At 40.7% G+C, this 21,986-nt stretch overlaps 2 protein-coding genes across 8 annotated transcripts in view; both read left to right on the top strand.

Moving 5' to 3' along the window:
• LOC137615345 (inactive phospholipase C-like protein 1) overlaps window positions 1-21,986 on the top strand; it is a 1,261,629-nt gene that overhangs the window by 998,522 nt on the left and 241,121 nt on the right. The gene's annotated exons all lie outside the window — the stretch shown is intronic.
• Window positions 1-21,986, top strand: part of LOC137615349 (enoyl-CoA delta isomerase 2-like) — a 145,480-nt gene that overhangs the window by 46,917 nt on the left and 76,577 nt on the right. For all 5 annotated transcript variants that reach the window (XM_068345157.1, XM_068345158.1, XM_068345154.1 and 2 more), the window contains exons 4-5: window positions 10,901-11,031; window positions 13,363-13,461. In XM_068345157.1, the coding sequence (XP_068201258.1) occupies window positions 10,901-11,031; window positions 13,363-13,461 (230 nt within the window). The remainder of the gene's footprint in view (window positions 1-10,900; window positions 11,032-13,362; window positions 13,462-21,986) is intronic.

Raw genomic sequence — 21,986 nt, 5'->3', positions numbered from 1 at the left:
CTTGATTTTTTCCAAAATTAGTTATTGTTGTGAGGTATATTCTTCAGCCACCCCAAGCCGGTTAGAAATATTAGATTCGATACATCATGCAGGTATTAGATTGTCTACTGGAGCTTTTAAAACCTCGCCTATCCCAAGTCTCCTCGTTGATGCTGGAGAGATACCTCTAGACCTTTACCGAATGTCTTCCATTCTTCGGTATTGGTTTAGATTGCAAAGACTCCCTAACTCTCTAGCCTTTCAGACTGCAAGCCTTGTAAGACACGCATCATACTTTGAGTTGCACCCAAAATCTCCTCAACCTTATGGCTTTCGGGTGAAACGATTATTAAATAGTCTGGATATAATTAGAAATAAGGTACTTCCATTCAAGGTATCATCAACGCCTCCATGGAAGTTACCAGAGATATCTTTTTGTAAATATTTTATTGGAGATAAGAAGAATATGTCAGACATAGAAGCCAGGTCTCTTTTTAATGAACATGTTAAAGAACATAGAGGATCCTCTTTTATCTATACTGATGGCTCCAAATCTGATGCTGGCGTTGGATTTGGAGTACATAGTAATGGTTTTAATTGTAGAGGTGCACTTCCTCTGACCGCTTCCATATTTACTGCCGAACTGTATGGCATATTAACCGCTATTGAGAAAATAGCGTTGGAGAAGGAGGGTAATTTTACAATTTTTAGTGATGCAAGGAGTGTCCTTCAAGCTATGGAAGTTTTTAATTCTAATAACCCTCTAGTTTTAAAGATTTTAGAATGGCTTTTCCTTATTGGACGGAGAGGTATAACAGTTCAATTTTGTTGGGTTCCAGCACATGTAGGTGTGTCCGGGAATGAGAAGGCAGATTCACTGGCTAAGGAGGCTGCATCCGAGTTGCTGCCAAGAAGGTATCCCATTCCTTGTAATGATTTCTTACCTGACATCAAGAAATTGGTTTGCAATAAATGGCAACAGCAATGGGATAGTCAAGATGGCAATAAAATGAGGGAAGTAACAAATGACATATCTCCTTGGAGGTATAATATGATGCCCCGAAAATGGGAGACGTCTCTTTGTCGTCTCCGTATTGGTCACACTCGGTTGACACATGAGTTTCTGCTGAAGGGCCAACAGCAACTGTATTGTGACAACTGTTTAGTACCTCTAACAGTAAGGCATTTGTTGACCGAATGCCCCAATTATAACATCTTGCGGAATAGATATTTGTTTGAGGCTCGAGGTGAGGGTGGCAGGTTCATCCTTGCCAAGATTCTTGGAAATGATGTGTCCTACCATGCAAGTCGCATTTTTAGATTTCTTTCAGAAGCAGGTCTTCTGAAAAATATTTAACTTTTATGACATTCAATTTTTATGATTTTAATTGAATACTCTTTAATTTTTTATTTTATTTCATTTTTTACTTTTGTATACATAAATTAAATGTTACCGGCGTCAATGACCTTAGATGTCTGGATGCCTGAAAACTTTAAATCATTCATTCATTCCAGGACTTTTGAAGTCCCTAACTTCACGAATCTAGTGGGTCAGGAACAGGAAAGCCTCTTCTGCCCGGTTAGGGCTCTCAAGGCTTATTTGGCCCACACTAAGAGTGTGAGGGGTGCTTCCAACTCCTTATGGTGTTCGGTGAAGGATCCTCAAAAACCCCTGTCAAAGAACGCTTTGTCCTTTTTCCTGAGGGAAACTATTAGGGAAGCCCACCTCTTTAGTGAGGAAGAATACTTCGCTCTGTTAAAAGTACGGGCTCACGAAGTAAGGGCCATTGCTGCTTCGCTGGCATACCGGAAAAATATGTCAGTTAGGCAGATCATGGACGCAACGTTCTGGAGGAGCAACTCTGTCTTCGCTTCTCATTACCTCAGAGGGGTAAGAGTGGACTATGACAAGTGTTATACCTTGGGCCCATACGTAGCTGCGGCTTCTGTATTAGGCAAAGGAGTTACTACCCCCACTCAACCTTAGTTTATGTACTTGTATATGGGTTTGTGTTTTTTATGGTTGTCTGAGGTCCTCGTCTTGTGGTACGGTTCCCTCGGTCCAAATAGATAGTTTATATCTATTTCTGCAAGGTTAGGTGGTTAGCTTTAGTAAGGTTGCAGGTTTTTATTATATGGGAAGGTAGTTTCTGAAGTCTAGTCAAGTTGTTGGTCCTACCCCTTTGACAGACTCGATTGAGTTGTTTGCAGCGTAGCAGGTCTACTCCTGGCTGAACGCTCCTAAGGGAAAGCGACTCTAGAGGCAGTTACCTTTGAAGTCAGCTTCCTTAGCAGGTAAGGAATCAAGGTGTTTGTTCTCCTACAACTCTTTTGTTGTTTTCCCAACTATGTTTTTCTGTCTGTTTCCCTCCTCCAAATGTGTGAATCAGCTTTATATATATATAACTGCCAGGTAAGTACTATTCATAAAAATGGAGTTTTTATGATAAAACAAAGTTTTATGAATACTTACCTGGCAGTTATATATATATTTTAAAGCCCACCCACCTCCCCTCAGGAGACAGGACGGGCAAAGATAATCTGAGGAACAGAAAACGGGAATGATTCCAAGTACCACCCTGTAAGGGTTGTTAACCATCTAACCACACAACCACCACAAGGCGGTTTCCGCGATTTTTTATTAAATTCTGCCGCAGTTGGAGACTCAGCTATATATATATAACTGCCAGGTAAGTATTCATAAAACTTTGTTTTATCATAAAAACTCCATATCCTCTTTAAAGTATGGTTAAAGGCTTCGTCAGAAGTGAAGCCTTCGAGTCCGTAACGCACCCTGGCCACACACGTTTCCAGCAGGCATTGACGGTCTCTGGTTGTACATCCTGGAAGGACTCCTGGACAACAGACAGACAGTCTGCTATCAGGAACCTCTTCTAGTAGTCCATCATGTTGAGGTCAAGGTCGTTGTTGGTGGCAATTTGGAGTATTGCCATCACGCGCTGGCTGTAGTGGGTAATGGGCCTGAAAGTTCTTGATTATTCCCTGGTCCATAGGCTGAATCTAGGTAGTGGTGTTCGGAGGTAAAACAATCACTTGAACATTAGGCTCCGTCACACCAACGTTGGATGGATGTCCGGGAGTGCTGCCGAGGGTGATGAGAACCTTGAACATCAGGCGCTTCTTATCACAGTAGTCCTTGACCTCTGGCAAGAAGCATCCTTGAAACCAGCTTTGAAAAAGTTTGCATGTCGTCCATGCTTTCTTATTCTACATCCAATGCAAAGGCAACAAATGTAGGTTGAGACGTTGAAGTGCACGGGGCCTTGCTGACTTATGAATAAAGCCAGGCTTTATAAGATGGCTGGGAACGTTACCGCACAACATCAACGTACACCTGGAGAAGACAGAAAGGGGTACATTAGAATTACAGTTCATCAAACTGCAGTACAGTACTTATAAAGTAGAAATACTTGTAAAAATTAATTTTCACAGCTCATATTTAGATTTACGTATACACAGTACAGTACTGTAGAAAAGAACGGAGAAAAATTAACAACATTACCCTACCTGTTCTTTGCTGCCTTAAAGCCGGGTGCACGGTGTTCCTCCTCAGCTATGTAAGTCTTTTGAGGCATCTTCTTCCAAAAAAGCCTGTGAAAAAGAAAAAAAAAAATATTTACATTCAAATACAGCACTGTAGCTGTACTGCCTGTTATTCTACGTTAGGGAGGTTATTTAAACAAGATTTGAACATTCACTCACAATCAAAATGCAAAGATTTTAATAATAAATCAAATACTGTGCCAATCAGTAACTGAAAGCACCAAAAAAATATTATAAATGGCCAAATTAGATCGTACGTTAAAGAGTACTGAACGCACCTATGGTAGACATGTGTCTCTATGTTAAGGAAATTAAACAAAGTTTGAACACTCACGCACACTCAAAACGCAAAGATTTTATAATAAATCAAATACTGTACAGTAGCAAAAAATTATTCAAATGGCCAATTGTACATAACACCTTACCGAATGCATCTATGGCAGCCACGTGTCTCAATGTTAAGGAAATTAAACAAGATTTGAATATTCACGCATACTCAAAATGCAAAGATCTTAATAATAAGTCAAACACAGTACTGTTCAGTAACAAAGTACCAAAAGAAAAAAACATTTAAAATGTCCAAATTAGATCGTACGTAAAACCTTACTGAACACACCTACGTTAGGTAAACTAAACGAGGTTTGAAAATTCATGCACACTCCAAAGTCAAAGATTTTAATAATAAATAGTGTACAGTACCGTACAGTAACTGAGAGCACTGTACCAAAAAAAGATTCAAAATGGCAAACTAGATCGTACGTAAAACTGTACTGAACGCATCTATGGCAGTCACATGTTAGGAAAATTAAATCAAGATTTGAATAATCATGCACACTCAAAATGCAGAGTTGAATAATAAGCCAAATGCTGTACAGTACAGTTTTGTACAGTAACTAAAGGTTATCAAAAAATAATTCGAACTTTGTAGAAATATTGTAAATTACGGCAAACACGTGTCAACATTAAGTCATGCTCCAGTAATGTGAAACGAAATTTTAACATTTGCTACCTAAAGCTGATTTTGAATATGAAATGTCCATAAACTTTCCGGTTTCATCCATGTTCCAAACCTGCTCTGGAGCGTACCCCTTCTCCTCGATGAGCTTCTTAAGCTGCCACATGGTCCGCTGAGGCTTGGAAAGGCGTCTGTGAGGTTGTGGCACCTTGGCTAGTCGACGGCTGGGGGCCCTTCCTCCGAGAAACGTTGATGGAGAGATTTGGTCTTCTCCCGGATGGCGAGTGAGTCAATGACTATACTCCTTTGTAATGCATTCTCCATTTTCAGCATGCCCTTTTCCTTCACCCTTGAGGCAGTCTTAGCGCTGCGAGGCGCACTAGCTGCTACTGCAGCTCGAATATTTGCTTAGTTCTTCACTGTATACTGCTTGGTACTCTCGTTAACACCAAAGTCTTCTAATGGCAGTATACTTTATCCCTTCCTTACACTTGTCGAGCAATTTTACCTTTTCTTCAAGAGTCATGACCTTCCACTGCCGTTTGGCAGACCCTTCACCAAAAGTAGCAGGAGCATGCTTGGGGGCCATGATATTGAAGTAAAGGCAAAGGTGGGCAGAATACAGCGTGGGTTAGGTGGCGGCTTCAGCGAGATGTGGTACACGTAAGGTGGCTGAGAGAAAGAGTGGGGCAGAGTAAGACGCGTGAGCTCGGATGTGCTGGGCGAAGCGTGAAATTTTATCGCTGATAAGATTTTTTTTATAGGTATTGCGTTGTTCTTATACGCAAAAAACTAAAGCCACGAAGCAAGAACCCACGATTAATGAAGGCTGACTAATAGATTGCTACAATTATTATTCATAATTTTTGTTCAGTAGTTTAATATTTTGATGACTTAGCTTATTTTAACCAGTCAAAAACTGGTTCACATAAATGTCAATGTACAATATTACAATACAGTATGTTGTGCAATGCATTTATTAATATCAAACAAACACACTGTACTTTAGTAAGTCAAAGGTGATATAAATATCGCATGACGGGGGTTTCATAACATAATTTACTTTTGGCTATTATCTCTTGACTATGTCATTATATTTATGATATGGTTTTTTTTTTTTTTTTTTACCAGCATGTTTGTTAACAAGATTGAGGAGAAGCTATTTTGAATAGATAGGAATAGGATCAATGGTTACTTATAAATTTAACTTCAGTCAAAACTTTTGAATTCTATCAGAGTGAGGGCTCATGTTTCTTGATCACTACATAGTCATCTAATGGCAGACTAACTTCGCTGCTATATGAAATAAACTTGGTATTTTTCTTTTTTTATTATTATTACACTAGTCAAGCTACTTCTGTAGTTGTAAAAGCAGAGTGCTACAAACCCAAAGGCTCCAATAGGGAAAGCAGCTAATTGTAAAAGGGAAGTAGAGAAATAACAAATATTGTACAGTACCAGTAAAATATATAATGTACTGTATAAGAAATGAGGATAAAATGTAATGAAGTATATTAAGATCGGTGAAAAAGTTCAAATAGATCAGTTATATATAGGGAAAGAACAATTAGGATTTATGGAGGGAAGCAGCGCAATGAATGGAATATTTTGCATAAGGCAGTTGATGGAGGAATGCAGAGAAAAACAGTGAGACTTGCATCTGGTATTCATAGACCTTAAAAAGGTGTATGCCAGAGTAGGCTACCAAGACAAGAAATATGGAGATGTTTGAGGGAGATGGTACCAGAAAAATGTCAGAATTATTAAGATGTACAGGAATATGCATACTAGAGTGAGAAGCAGTGTTGGAGAGACAGGCAGATTTGAGATAGTAATTGGATTTAAGATAGCAATTGGATTACACTAGTGGTCAGCGCTATAGAGGAATGAGAATAAGCAGGTCAGAGACTGACTAAATGTGTCTAAGTATTACTGAAGATGGTGGACAGAGCATAAAAATGGATGGGGAAGAAATCAAGAGAGTATAGAAGTTCAAGTACTTAAAATTCACAGTAGAGGTTAATGGAAGGATGGATCATAAGGGGAGATGTTGAATCCAGGCAGAATGAAACAACTGGGGGTCTACATCTGGGGTCCTCTGTGACAAAGAGGTTCCTCCGAGATCGAAAGGAAAGTTTCATAGGACAGTTGTAAGACCATCCATTTTATAGGGAACAGAAACAGCAAGTATGAGGAAGACAGAGGAGAAGATGAGGGATATAGCATAGGAGAGAATGTTGAGATGGATATCTGGAGTAGTAAGGGAGGATAGGATTTAAAGTATGTAAGAGAATTAACTAATATGATTGAAGTATTAAAAAAAATACAGGAGGGAAGGCTTAGATGGTATGGACACTTGTTAAGAAGGGATAAACATCATGTTGGAAGACACATAATGGAAATGGAAGTTCAGAGATGAAGGAAGAGAGGAAGACCAAGAAAGAGATGATGAGATTGTGTAGAGAAAGATTTACTTTGGACAGCTATTAAAGAAAACAAAACATAACAGAAATTGATGACGACAACTCATTCATAACGGTGACCCTCCATATGGAAATGGGTAAAAGCTGAGAAGAGAATATTTAAACTGTAATGATTATATTGACATGCTTAACAAGGTGCCTCATTTCTAGAGCTACTAATGGTCTTTTGTCTGTTGGAGAAAAGACTGTGTACCTGTACATTGTCTGAGACATCCTAATATAGAGTTCACTGTAGGGGCCTCATTCGTATAATTACTAGTGATCTTACTGTTGGACAAAAAAATGCTTTCATATCTGGGCATCTGAAGTCCTTGAATGTGGAACTGCTGTACAGTATATATAAATGATGAATTTATATGAAAGAAATGTTTGTTCCCATGAGCATACAAACTTCCGAGTCATTTACAGTACAGTACTGTATATGGGCCTACTCCTAAGTTGATTTACTACTTCCAGAAAGAAAGGAAATTTGCCGAAGTGGTAGCTATATAATAGGTTACTAGGTAACTCCACTGCTGGGCAGTGTCAAAAGCTACTGCGAGGCAAATCCCGCTTCTCTCCTGGTCACGTTAAGAAGCTTCTCTTCATCCTTGCCACTCTATGTTTACGACTTTTTGGATTACCCTTGCAGTTCTCCTTATTGTGTTTGTTGTACCATGGTATTGTTGCTAAAGCTTATGAGAGCTCACATGCTATGGTCCATGTGACGGATTGGATTTTTACGCTGTTCTTAGGTTTTGTCTAATTCGTCAAGTACTGAACAGAATCTGCCTGTCCCAAGAAGACAAAGTAACACTATTTGCTTCAAAGTGGCCCCAAGCAGAGGGGTATCCATACCTGCTGGATCTTCTCGTTTAAGTTCCAAGAGAATTTCCAGAATGGCCAATCCTACTGTGTCAACCACATGTTTAAAAGTTCCATGAGGTGGTACTATCTCTTTATGGCTGGAGGTTATCCATTATCTTGTCCGAAAGAGAGACTTGTGGGGACAGACTACGGAATAACTTTCCTGATACCTTCGAAAGTCTTCCGCAGCAGTCTACAAGGCCAAGTTATTAAGTTTCTGGGATTGGTGTCATAGACTAGTTGCAGACTTTTTAGTGTTCCTGAGGAACGAGTTTCAGTCACAGCGATAAAAAGTTATCTTTCGTCCTTTAGCCAAGTCTTTAAGCTGAAGGGACTCAATCTCTCCTCCTCATGGGAACTCTCAGCTCTCATCATGAGCTTCGAACAGGCCCTCCTCAGGAACTCAAACCCCAATCTTTCAATGTGATTAAGGTTCCTAGATCCCTCAAGGTGGCACCTTACGAACCCTTATGTAAAGCCCTGGGCAGAGATCTACCCCTAAAAACACTCTTCCTTCTTTCCCTAGCCTCAGCCAAGAGGGTAAGTGAGATGCATGGCTTATGTTATTTTATTTGACATTCAAAGGTGTGGAGAGAATTATCCTTCTCTTTTGTTCCTGAGTTTGTGGCTAAAACCTAAAACCCTTCTAGTAATGACACCAGATTCGACTCTTTCATGATCTTGACTCTCAAAGAGGTAACTGATGATTTGTTACTCTGTCCCGTAACTGCAGTCAGGAAATACCTGAAGACCTGAAGAGGACAGCTCCTTTCAGACCTAATGTTTTAATCTGTTCTTCAGTATGGGTTGCTCCAAAAAGGAATTTGGATGATAATAATAAAATTAACTATACATCAATCGTAAAAGAAACGAGGGAATGAACATGAGACAGGAGAAGCAAGCCTGACGGCGCTGGGAGTAGGCAGGGCTACCAACATAACACAGAGTCAATGAAGTGCTAACAAAATGAAAAACTAATAGCTGACTCATGAAAGACCCTCGAACTAATGCAAGAAAAACGAATGACGTTAAAATGAGAAGCAAGTCCGTGGCGTGCGAACGTAAATAATCCAAGTAATAATATTATTGGAATAGAAACGCCCGAAGGCGACCAGTCATGCCAACCTAACGCTCACTTATATCGTAATAACTGTTATCGTAATAACAGGGCATCAAAATAATAAATTAATACGGTGTGTGTGAACCGTGGATATCCAGAAAGTTCATAACGAGAAACAATCAGTATAGAAGACTCATTGAAAAGCGTTAAGAACGAAACGAGAGAGAGAGAGAGGAGGGAGCCGAGCGCCATGAAAGACCCACGCGGGGTCGTGAAAAATAAAGCTGTTATAATATAAGCAAAAAAGGGCAAGGCCCCCTCCAAAATTTCAAAACTCATAGATCTGGTACTTAACTTAGATGGAGTGACAGTAGAGTCCGACATCTTGAGGTAAATCCAGGAAAAACCAGCGAAATTCACACACCAAGGCAAAATAAGTGTTTGAAAGAACGTGCTATTAAAAGGAGTGACGTCACTGGCGTGGGATTGCTAGTAGTAGTAGGATGTTGAACGGCACCTCGCTGTTCGGGGATATTGACAGGAGATATCTAAATGGTGCGAGGCCTCTGGTTGTGATTTATTCAGCGCCCCAGTATTATACCGACACCTTATTAAGGTGAGTGAGCTGGGTTCAACCTAGCATTCCTATACAAATTTTTCTCTGGTAAATTCATAGCAGTTTTTACCTTAGAAATGATGTAAAAGGAGCATTTCACTGGGCGGCACGAGTCGGAGCCCAGAAAAGGAGTTTTCTAAAAACATGATTTCCTTTTGGTTGCGGGAGACTATTAGGAGATCCTATAAATCCTCGGGGGAAGTACCACCAGGGACCTACCATCGAGCACATGACATTCCTGGTCCTGTCGCAGCCTTCGCATTCTGCAAGAACCATTCAGTGGTCTAGATCCTTAGTGCAGGGTTTTGGAAGAGGCAGACCACATTCACAGGCCACTATTTAAAAGACTGTACCTGGGGATATCTGAATACCTTCTCTTAAAGTCTTATTGTTGCGGGACAGCAACTAATTAAATCCTTGCTCTTACGGGAGACATAGCCCTTTGTCACAGCATCATGTATCGTCTTCATTGTAAAGGTGTGAAAAAGTGGATCAAGTTAGCTTATATCTGCTTCCTCCAAACAGTGGACCTGGGAGTACTCTCACTTACCCAGGTAAGGATGACCTTTTTTGTTCAGTATGTCTCATATTGACATGATCCTTTTGATAGTGTTCTTGTTATTGATTCATCTCTGTTTGGGTCAATGACTTGGAGGGAACAGACTCTTTAGCCCCGCCTTTTCATCAGCCGAGTGGACTGTCAAAATTTGTATATTTATTCATTTAGGTATTACTTTGTTCTTTTATGATATAGAGCTTAAGGGGACCTCCTCTTAACGAAGACTTCCTCCCAGTTATGAAAGACTCCCCATTTAAATAACTTAGAAGCTTGTATCTGCATAGGAACAGACTTCCAATGTTTAATACAAATTGTATTTTTTCTAGCTATACAAAACTGGGTCATTTTATGCAAAGGTCCCACCTCCACCATCCCTCAAGGGTTGACCAGGATAGAATGAATCTTGCTTTGTAGTAACATGATGCTGCCCATCAGTGGAGTTGCCTAGTAGCCTATTATATAGTTACCAGTTAGGCACCTTTTCTTTCTCTCTGGTCATAGTAAATTGACTTTGGAGTAAACCCATATAAATGACTCAGGTTTGTATATCTAGGAAAAATACAAGTTGCATTAAAATTCATAGTTTTTCTAAAAGAGATAACTTTAATTTATAGATAAACAGGGTTTTAGCTGACTTTTGCATAAACTGTGTTGTATTATGGTAATGGAAAAACTGTAAAGGTTCCTTACTTTTACACATTGTAACTGTAATTCAAGACTTGGATTTCTACACTTGACTAATTATGATAGAGGTGAAAAATGTATTGGAAAACTGATAATAAAGAGAAGTTTCAATAAGGCTGAATATCCCTTTAATGGAACTTTTCCTTGGTTTCAGATGTACAATAGTTTCATGGAAGCATTACTTGAAGCTGGAGCTGACCCAAAAACAGTCATAACTGTTGTAACTGGGACAGGAAAATATTTTTCTTCTGGGAATGACCTTGGAACTTTTATGAAAGCTGAAGAGTGAGGGCATTAAGTTGAATTCTTAATTTAATCACAAAGGGTTTCTTTCACTTTAGTTAATTAGTTGAAAGAAGCAATTTTAATCTTTTAAGTATAAACTGTTTAGATTTTTCAATTCCTTTTTGGACCAGTTTTGTGGTGAAATCATGGATATACCTGGCACTAGCCTTTTGTAGTAAGTGGCAAAATCTAATAAGTAATGAAAACCTTGAAATAAGTCATACTCTTTAATTTAAGATGTCAAGATGCACAGACTATAGTAATCTTATAATTTTTATCCCAACCTGATGTGAATTTCATATTTATCTTTAATTATCAGAGATTCTATATTCACTAGTGCTCCTGGTGTTATAACCTGGACTGTTTATCCTTCAATTCAACCTTTTATTTTGCTTTTGGTTCTTACTAAGCTGGCCATTCCCGATCATGCTTAGGTTTCTTTAATGATTAAGCAATATGTCCCTGATATATCAAATCTCAAGCTGGCTGGAAGGGAATTTTGAGGGATTTTTCACTTGTGGATTGACTGCAGCTGTAATTGAGCCTATTGTATCTAAATGAAAGTGTTATCAATATTATATGCATTGCCAAACCTATAAAACTGTTGAATAATTTTATTAATAGCAAAGATAGGTTAATTATGCCTTTTACCCCCAAAGGACGTACTGGTACGTTTCACAAAACCCATCCCTTTACCCCCATGGACGTACCGGTACGTCCTTGCAAAAAAATGCTATTTAAATTTTTGTTTGCATATTTTTGATAATTTTTTTGAGAAACTTCCGGCATTTTCCAAGAGAATGAAACCAACCTGACCTCTCTATGACAAAAATTAAGGCTGTTAGAGCAATTAAAAAAATATTTACTGCAAAATGTGCTTGAAAAAAAATAACCCCATGAGGGTTAAGGGTTGGAAATTTCCAAATAGCCTGGGGGTAAAAGGGTTAATTATAGTAGAGATGCTTATTTAGGAAAGTTGTAGTTCTGATTTGACTTGCAGTGATTGTGACAAACTCCAATTAATTGAACATTTGGAGAGTTGAGATGATACTGAATATGATGGAAATTATTTTGAAACCCATTATGGTTCTCTTAAGCTTTGGAGCTAGTGCAAGTTTTGTCTTTGGCCTGGCTTTTTTTCTAATGGGAATATTATGGACAGCTTTTTAGAATTTAAAACATCAAGGAATCCTTTTGAGAGCATTTATATCCTTTAATTCCAGTTAGGCAAAACAAAAATCCCATTTACTACTTTCATAATATTTATTCTATTTCTGAAATGTTAAAGCCATTGGTAATGATACTGTATTTCTAAATATTTATTAGTACAATTTAATTTTAATAATAGGGAAAGGAGAGAAAACACACAATCTTGAATACTTGTTGGTATATTATAATATTCTACATATAGTAATACTCCTCGACATCATTTAAGACTTTACGTCGCCCATCCTTAAATGATAAATACAAAAATAAAATTCATGATACATCTGTTCCTGTGTTGTAAAATAATGATTAAGTGTTCTGCTGTACTCTACTGTTCTTCACATGGAAGCTTGTTAATATAGGTACAGTATCTGCTTTTTTTATGAAATAATAGGTATAGGGCTATATGTATAGGGAGCATGCAAGTCCCTTTACATTGTGAAAATGGGACCTAAGTCTAAAATAGCCTTGTGTTAGATCTCTTGGAACCAATTAACTACATAGGGTGGTGTATTACTGTATATTGATTATTCACTGATTTTTCCCTCATAAATGCTAAGCTATGAAATTTTTCGTCCCCTTTTACTCTGATAAATGCAAGTAACATCAGTAATCTGTTTATCGAGATAGTTATAAATAGGGATACCTCATTAAAACTTACTGTAAAGTTGAAATTATAATGCACAAGAAAAGTGTACGGAGGGAACTTACTTACTTTTTTTTAAAGTTTATTGAAGTGATAACCTAATGGGAGTCCAAAAATAAGGCATTAAAATAAAGAATATCAGGAAAATAGGAAGCAGAAAGATTTTCTGTAGTTAAGTTTTCATGGGTTGTTTAGACAAAGATATTCTCATCAGCTATGTTTAGTTCCTTCCAGTTTTGATGCAGCCTTAATGTATAATAGCATTAGCTGTGAGTTAGTTACTCACTAGCTTGCTGTGCTAGCCAACAACTTTAGCGTACATGTCTCTCTTGATATCTCCCCATCATCGTACAATGGTATGAAACTAATTTTAATTCTAGGTTCTTGATAATGTAATTCATGAGGGATTTTCATTGTTCTGTTTTTATTTGTATTTCTTTAAAAGATACTTCAGTTATTAATCCTTTGAATATTCTCAGGGAGGAACCATCATCATCAGTATCAGATAGTATTGATCCAGACACAGATGAAGGGAAAATAGCCTTATTACGCAAAAAAGGCGTCAACAGGTTTGAAAAGTAAGTACAGGTATGCTTTAGTTTACCTTTTTTTGTGCATCTAAACTCATGTAAATTTAATGTCTTATTGATTACCTTCTAAGATGTCTCAGAACAATTTTAATTCTACTTGATTTCATCACAGAAATACTACTCGTAGGAAGAGAGTACAGTTGAAGTTTTCCAGCTATCTTACGGCCATTTCAAGTTAACGTTACATATTGTAATTCATTTTTGTTTGTTCCAACACACTATACAAACCATTTTGGTCTTTATAGGGCATGTACTTTTGGCAAAGCTGGAAACTAGCCATAAGGCTTTTAACAAGGTATAACTATCCACCACTACTTAGTAGGGGGTTAGGGGATAGTACCGACCACCCCACTCACACATACATACAACTGTGCTATACCGCCACGTTTGCTTTTTGTTCAGTGGCGTGCAGACATAGTCTCTCTATTTCTAATGTAAACAATTAACTGCCTGTTTGACTAACTTGGTTTTTCTTTTTCTCATCTCAGGTGTGGTTGGTTTCTCCTGCGGATCGTCATGCGGACTTGTTCTGGGCCTGAAGAGCGCCAGTATGGCACCTTCGTATCCACAGTAGATACCGATACTCATTCCCTGTGTCCTGCTTGCAGAGGTCGCTCTTATAAGTAGGACTCGCCCTGTGAAGAGTATCGGTAATGGCCATCCTGCCAGTAGGTGAGATTTGGCAGACGGCGCAAGAAGTCTAAAAGGTATTCCTCTCTTTCGGGGTCTTCCTCGAAGGCAAAAAACCCTGGCTTCCTTCTTTGTCACCTCAGTCTTTCCATGCTAACTCTGCTCTTCCAAGAGCAATCTCAATACCAGTTCCTCCCAAGCAAGCTCCTGAGCACAAGGACTCCCACGGTGCCCTTGCGAGTGTTCCTACGAAAACGAAGGATGTTTCAAGGTTTCATAAACTTGTCATGGCAGTCCAGCAAGTAGTTACCGGTCCTGGCCAATTACCATCAATAATTATACTGATAGCAAGTACTCACCAAATACTGTACAGTACTGTACCTCTAGAGGTATCTAGTTCCTCAGTGAAAGTCTCTCCTCTAACTGATCTAGGAAGTAGGAGCGCTGTTCTTAGACAGATTCCTGTGCAGGTTGTGCCTCCTCCTGTTTTGCCCCAAAGTCATCCAGGGATCGGGATCTTATGAAGAATCTGGTAATAAAATTGACTGTAGTTGAAGCTTCACATTAATTTTGGTTATTATATGAGTTAAACTGAGTTGTTAATATCTTAAAGTTATGATTCAGTGCATCACTTCTTATGATATTTAATTTTACATCCCTCAAAAGACAGGATGCAGGAAAATGGCAATGAAGTTCTTTCTTTACTGATTTAACTTTCACAGAATTAAGTTAATACACAAAATGAGAAATGAATTATTCTTATGAAAATAGTGATGAAATCCATAGTTTGGTATTTCACAATTCACGATGGTTTGTGAACTCAATGAGCCCCCTTATCAGGCAGGAAGGGGACTCCGTATAGGACAGATGATCCTCTATGGATTTGACTTCTGGATAATTCCCCTTTCAGCGTCTCGGGCCAGGGGTCAATAGATTCCTTCCACATCACTGGCAGAAGGGCGTAAAAGGTGTAGGGCATCTTGAAGTAGAAGTGCCAGTAAGAGGGCATATGTGCAAGTTGCAGGAGTCTCCCAGTTCCTGCGGACGGGAGGCTAATCGCTACTACTTTCTCCGCCATATGTAAAACAGATGAGAAATTACAATATCATGAAAGAGGCCTTATGGTTATTGTTATGTTCCTCGGACAGTTACTGAGGGTGAAAGCCCTCAAACTATGCAATTCGTTGATGGGAGGACTCTCTCTCTTTAATGTTGATTACATTAAAGCAGTGGCTGAGTACTGGAAGAAGGCAAGCCAGGACTCCCTTCTCCAAAGGGTAATGGCAGCCAGTTCTTAGGCAACAGCCTCGCCAATGCTGAGACCTCCTAAGTTTGACTTCAGGAGAACTTAGTTTGCAGTGCACTGAAACAAACCAGTAAGGATCCTTTTCCTGCCAAGAGGTCAGGGCAAGAAAGGCAGAGAACGAAGAGGAGGTGGACGTGAACGATCCTGCTAAGGAGACCATTCCTTTTGCCCATCCATTGGTGGGAGGATACCTGCAGTGACGGTGGTAGAGGTGGTTGGGACATGGGGGCGAACCTTGGACGTTCTCCATGCTTTGAACAAGATACCACATCCTTGTCATCCACTTTCTCCCTCTTTTTTTAACTTGTCGCTCCTCTCGATGTCACGATCTCAGTGATAGCGGAGTTTTTGTTATACCTACGGGAGGAAAAACTCTGCTCTGTCTTGGCGGTGAAAGGCTACCGTTTAGCCTTGAGCCTCGCCTTTAGACTGAAGATTGTTAATATTTCCACTTTGTTGGTATTATCTTCTCTCATATGGAGTTTCGAGCGTATGGTGCGTACCAGTCCTCAGCCAGAAGTTAGACTCCCCGCCCGGGAACGTAGTTCACATACTACGGTCCCTGACAAACCCTTACAAACCCTTACAAACCGCTGCATCAGCTATCAGATCCTTACCTGATACTTAAGACAGTTTTCATCTCGCCCTGGCCTTGGTCATAAGAGTCAGTGAGTTACAAGGTCTTTCTTACAATGTCCCCCCCCAATCAAAGGGATGGCAACAACTAATGCTCAACTTCGTCCCTGTGTTTGTTACCAAGACTCAAAATCTGGCTGTAGCAGATCCTAAATTCAGATCTTACCGGATTGAGTCTCTTCGCTCTATAACCAATTTTTAAAGGTTAAAGGCCGCTCATGAATGGCAGAGGCAAGGGATAGTGACATTGCCTTATCAAGCAGGACAATATCGTAGAGACTGACTATATATACATATGATCAGTGCCCAAGCCCCCTCTTCACCCAAGCAAGGACCAAGGAGGGCCAGGCAATGGCTGCTGATGACTCAGCAGAGAAACCTTATGCTCCCTCCCAAAAAAACTCCCATCCTTAGCTCACAAGGATGGTGAGGTTGCAGTGACCGAAGGCACTTACAAGTTTGAGCGAGACTCGAACCCCAGTCTGGCGATCACCAGTCAGGGCATTACCACATAGGCCACCACAACCCATGAACCAGATCATCTGTTACTCTGCCCAGTAAGGGCGCTAAGGTGTTACCTCAAACTTACTACAAGAGCTCGTCCCAAGTTAACAGAATGTTTGTTAGTACGGGTAGAGTAAAAAGGCGAGTCTCAAGGAATAGGATCTCTGCTTGGATCCTGACTCCCCCCGCAAGGGCGTAAACCCAGAGCTCATGATGTTAGGGGCATCAGCACATCTCTAGCATTTAAAAAGAACAACTCTCTGGTGCAGATACTTCAAGCAGGCGTGTGGAAGTGTCAGACGACCTTCACAGCCCACTACCTGCAAGATGTAACCCACAGGAACATGGAGACGTTTTCCATTGGTCATGTGGTAGCCGGACAACATGTGATCTAAACACCTCAAGCTCCCTTGTTGGACAAGTAGCAGACGGTTGAGGGCAGATGTTACCCGGGATTAGTCTGTAATGAGTGATAAGAATGACGGGCTTCTTCTTTCCTTTATCTTCCCCTCTCTTGGGGTACAGCAAATTCGGTATGCTGCATGATTGCCTCCCGTCCGCCGGCATGAACTATTTCCCTTGAGTAACCTGATATGTTTATATATTTTTTGTGTCCCCATTCCCCTAGCAAGGGGAGAATCTGGCAATGTCCAATGGTTAGTTCAATGAAGCCCTCCTACTCCAAGAATCATTACCTGGATAAGTCACATTGCTTAGTTATCACACACTCACACTGATTACATAGGCTGCTATTTTGGGCATACACATGAGAATTTAGCGAGGGGTCATGATGATTCCTCTGTTAAGCTTGTGAAAAGGGCGAGTCTTTCCCTATAACGAGTGAAGTGGTTAGTCTAGAATGTCGGAACAAATGACAAATTTGGAAGTAATTTATTTTTTTCTTAACACTATAAACCTTGAGCTCTTTGTATACATTTGTCCTGCCAACACCTATCCCCTTTGTAAGTCTTGCCTGCAATCAAAAGTGGCAGTATAGCTCAGGTGTGTGTGTGTGTGTGTGTGTGAGAGAGAGAGCGAGCAAGTGGGGTAGCCTATACTACTCCCCCCCTCTGTTAACTAGTGGTGGGATTTTATACCTCGCTAATAGTTTTATTGCTAGTTTCGAGCTTCGCCGAAAGTATATTCTTACAAAGAGCTCAAGGTTTGAATTGTTAGAAAAAATACAAATTACTTCTAAGTTTGTCATATTTTTTCTTCTGCAGCAGGATTCAAACAATTTGATCAGTAAATGTTACTGGTGTGCATAAAATAAATGAATAGACTTGCTGTTACTAAATTGTTTAATGAGACTCCCTTTAAAATCTGAAAATTGGCATTGGAAAAAATTATTTCTAAATAAATAGAATTTTATTTTTCAAGTTACAAAGTATCTAGAGCTTTGAATTCCATAATCATTCCTGACACTTCAAAATGTGCAGTAGATGTGTTTTCAGAAATTACAAGCTTTTTTACTTTTACTTATGTTAAAGTTATTTTACACACAATTTTAAGTTGTTGGAATAAGCAGGATGCAGTTGAAGCCCTGGAAATTTTTAAGCATTATTACATTGTTGTTAGTACCTACAGTACATTCATAAAATCATGGAAAAGTATGAAACTCAATAAACTGGTGAAATAAATGAAAACTGAGCTTCCCCATATCTGTTGTGAGAATAGTTGACAACTGGAGCCCTTCTTGCTTCTCTGAAGATTTCTTCAACTACCATATGTTATAGTTCTTTCTGAAGGTCTCAGAGTTCATCTGTGCTGTGATCCTCCATCAAATCAATCTCATCATCATTGACATCCAAGCCAGTGAAATTGCCATTAGGCACAATCATAGATACAAGTTCAGACATAAGGCTTTGAAGTTTCACCTGAGTGCACAATCTGCCCACAACTTCCCCCAAGCATGGTTCATTGTTTAGAAAGAAACTTCCTCCTTACATTTTGTCTGTAAGATATAATGAAACCTGTTGTAGTAAGAGTTTTGAGAATGATTTTCAATAACTGAATTGACTCCTTTGTTTTTACAAGCTCCAAAATCCTTTGAAGATGAGTGAGAAACTATTCTTTTAAAGGAGTTAACTTTGATTGATGTGAATAAATACAATGTCTGGCAATACCTGCTCTAAAGAAGGAACGTTAAGAAAAAGGGGCATAGCCAGAACTGCTTAAAGAGGAATAAGCTAATGCAAAGTACTGTATTCAAAATCTTAATACTGTAACACTTGTGTTCAGGAAACAAAGGTGGTTGCTTTTTAATGTTATTGAAGATTCCAATTTTTTTTTGAAGATTCCCATGCTTACTGTTTGATGAATCATAAATCTTGGATCTAAGATTCCCTTTAAAGTCATCTCTTCTACATTTTAAATCTTGAAACTACAAATTTGACTTGCCTAAGATGACATAGCCAGAAGAGAATAGGGCTAGCAGGGAAGAAGTTCAGGAAACTGACTCCAAACTGAAAGTTTTATGAATAGAACTTACCTGGCAGTTATATATACATAGCTAATTATCTCTATTTCGGCAGAATTTTTCTAAAACTAGGCAACCGCCTTGTGGTGGTTGGGTGGTAACACCCGTTAAAGGGTGGTAGGAGGAATCATTCCCGTTTTCTGTTCTTCAGTTCATCTCTGCCGGCCGGATCGACAACACGTTGGTCCGTCATTAAGAGTTTTTCTTCGCTTTCCCTGCTCGGTGTACCAGTCTGCTTTTTTGGTGAAGTACTCTGATTTGGGGTTTTGGCGATCGTTGTATTTTGTTTTCTCTTAGTTTTTTTTGCTGTTTTTCATTATGAGTGAAAAGAGTCATTACCGTATCTGTGCGAATGAGGAATGTAAGGTGAGACTACCGAAAATGGCGGTAGACCCTCACACCGTTTGTTCTAATTGTAGGGGTTTTGTTTGTGCCCTTGATAATAGGTGCGGGGAATGTAAGGTTTTGGATGAGAAAGATTGGTTGATTATGAAGCGCTATGTGCGTAAGCTAGAGCTCGATAGAGTTAAGAGAGCTTCTAGGTCTAAGTCTAAGTCTGTTAGTGGTAAGGAAGATGAACTTAGCGTAGATTTATCTATTGATCCTATTATTGATTCCTCTTTGGAAGTTGATCCTTCCCTTGAGGTAGTAACTCCTGCACCTCCTACAGGTTCCGTATCTACGGATGACCCTCGGTACGCTAGCCTGGCGGCCGAGTTGAAGGCCATTAAAGAACAACTGGAGGCCTTTAAAGGTAAGGAAAGTGAAAGTGCTTGTGTTAGTGCAGTGGAGGTGGCGACTGACCGAATCTGTCATACCCCTAGGCCTAGACCTCTACCAAGCTCCCAGGACCAAGGGAGAAGGTACGTCGATGACCGAAAGGGGGTGAGAGGTACGTACCCTCGGTCAGCCGTTGCCTCAGACAGTCCTGTTGTCGATTCCTAGGCTGCTCTTGACCGTCACGGGAAAGACGTGTCGGATGTGTTGTTTTCTTCTCCGAATTCGTCCAGACGTAAATGGAAGTATGAAGCTTCAAGACCTACTAAGAGGAGATGGAACCGCGACGAACGGTCTCGTTCTTTCTCTCCCGGTTCTAGCAGTTATGAACCTTGTCCGTCGGAGGATGATTTCGACTCCGTGCCTGTGAAAAGGGCGAAGCCTGTTGCCGAAGATCCTCCCCCTTCTACGAGTGTTATTCGTCAGCCCCCCCCTTTGGGTCCGCAAGACCCAGCTGATGTTGCTAAATCCTTTATGTCTGTCATGCAGGAACAACTTTTGACTTTAGTACAAGCCTTTAGCCGCCCTCACGCCCAGTCTGACAGACGTAAAGACGACTCGTTGTCGATTAAGAAGTCTGCTTCTAAGAGAGAACGGAGTTCTTCTTTAAAGAAAACTTCTCCCTCTCTACGCCAGGATGAGGAATGTGTGCTTTCGCCAGGCGATACTTCTTCGCGATACCAGGGCGATGCGTTTTCTCGTTCTCGATACCGGGACGATACCTTATCGAACGATGCTGCTTCTCGTTCTCGATGCCAAGACGATACCGCCTCCCGTTCACGTTACCAGCACGATACCTCCTCTCGTTCGCTTCGCCACGACGATACCTCCTCTCGTTCGCTTCGCCACGACGATACCTCCTCTCGTTCGCTTCGCCACGACGATACCTCCTCTCGTTCATGACGCCACGACGATACCGACCCTAATTCTCGACGCCACGACGATACCGCCTCTCGTTCACGACGCCACGACGATACCGCCTCTCATTCTCGCCGCCACGACGATACCGCCTCTCGCTCTCGACGACAGAACGACTCTGCCTCTCGTTCTCGGTCCCAGGGCGATACCACCCTGCCTCTTCGGGACGATACTGCCTCTCGTCCCAAGGATTCTTCTAGCGCGGGACTCCAGGATGCAACCCGTCTTTTGCAGGATGATGCCTTTGATTTGCCCTTGTCGGGTTCTAAGGAACCTTCTTCTCTTTCGAAGGATATTGCAGATGTGGATCAGGACCTCGAGAATGTTTCTGATGACGATGATAATCCTGCCGACGCTGTGGGAGATTACAAAGTTCTCTCTCGCTCCCTTCTTGAACTTTTTGGAGAGGAATTCCAACCTGCTGCCCCTCAATCTCCTCAGTCCCAATTTAACAGAAAGAAGGCCAAGAAACAGTCGGCCTTCATCAAGATGAAGCTGTCTATCTCCGCAAAGAAGGCTCTCACGAAGATTGATGACTGGATGATGGAGCGGAGACAAACAGTTAAGACTTCCTTCTCGTTTCCACCAGCTCGTCTTGCTTCAAGAGCGGGTATGTGGTATGCAACTGGAGAACCTTTGGGTCTGGGAGTGCCTTCCTCCTCCAAGGGTGACTTCTCTGGTTTAGTGGACTCTGCTAGAAGGCATGCTCTCAACTCAGCCAAGGTCATGTGGTCGATGTCGGAGCTGGATCATCTCGTCAAAGGTATTTTTAGAGCCTTTGAGGTTTTTAGTTTCCTAGACTGGTCGCTTGGGACTCTCGCAAGGAAAACTGAACAGATGGAAGGATCTAGGGACCTTACCAGTATTATGTCCTGTATTTATAAGGCCCTCAGAGATGGGGCGAATGAGTTGGCTGCTCTGTTCTCAGCTGGGGTCCTAAAGAAGAGAGCTCTGCTTTGCTCTTTTGCTTCTAGGTCTGTTACCAATGCACAAAAGTCTGAGCTTCTTTACGCCCCCCTCTCTCAACATCTTTTTCCCGAGTCCCTGGTTAATGACATTACGCGTTCTCTGGCCCAAAAAGCCACCCAAGACCTTTTATCTCGTTCTGCTCGTAAGCCCTTGGCAGCCCCTCCTTCTTCTTTGAAACGGGAGGAAAGGAGATTCCAGCAGCCCTTTCGGGGCAGGACTACTTCAAGACCAGATTTTAGAGGGAGAAGGCAAGAATCAGGACCAAGATCTACCAGGGGTTCTTTCAGACCTCGC

The sequence above is a fragment of the Palaemon carinicauda genome, chromosome 21, assembly GCF_036898095.1.
Source record: "Palaemon carinicauda isolate YSFRI2023 chromosome 21, ASM3689809v2, whole genome shotgun sequence".
Lineage (NCBI taxonomy): Eukaryota > Metazoa > Arthropoda > Malacostraca > Decapoda > Palaemonidae > Palaemon > Palaemon carinicauda.
The sequence above is the reverse complement of the archived record's forward strand: the minus strand, read 5'-3'. Positions and strand labels throughout refer to the sequence as shown.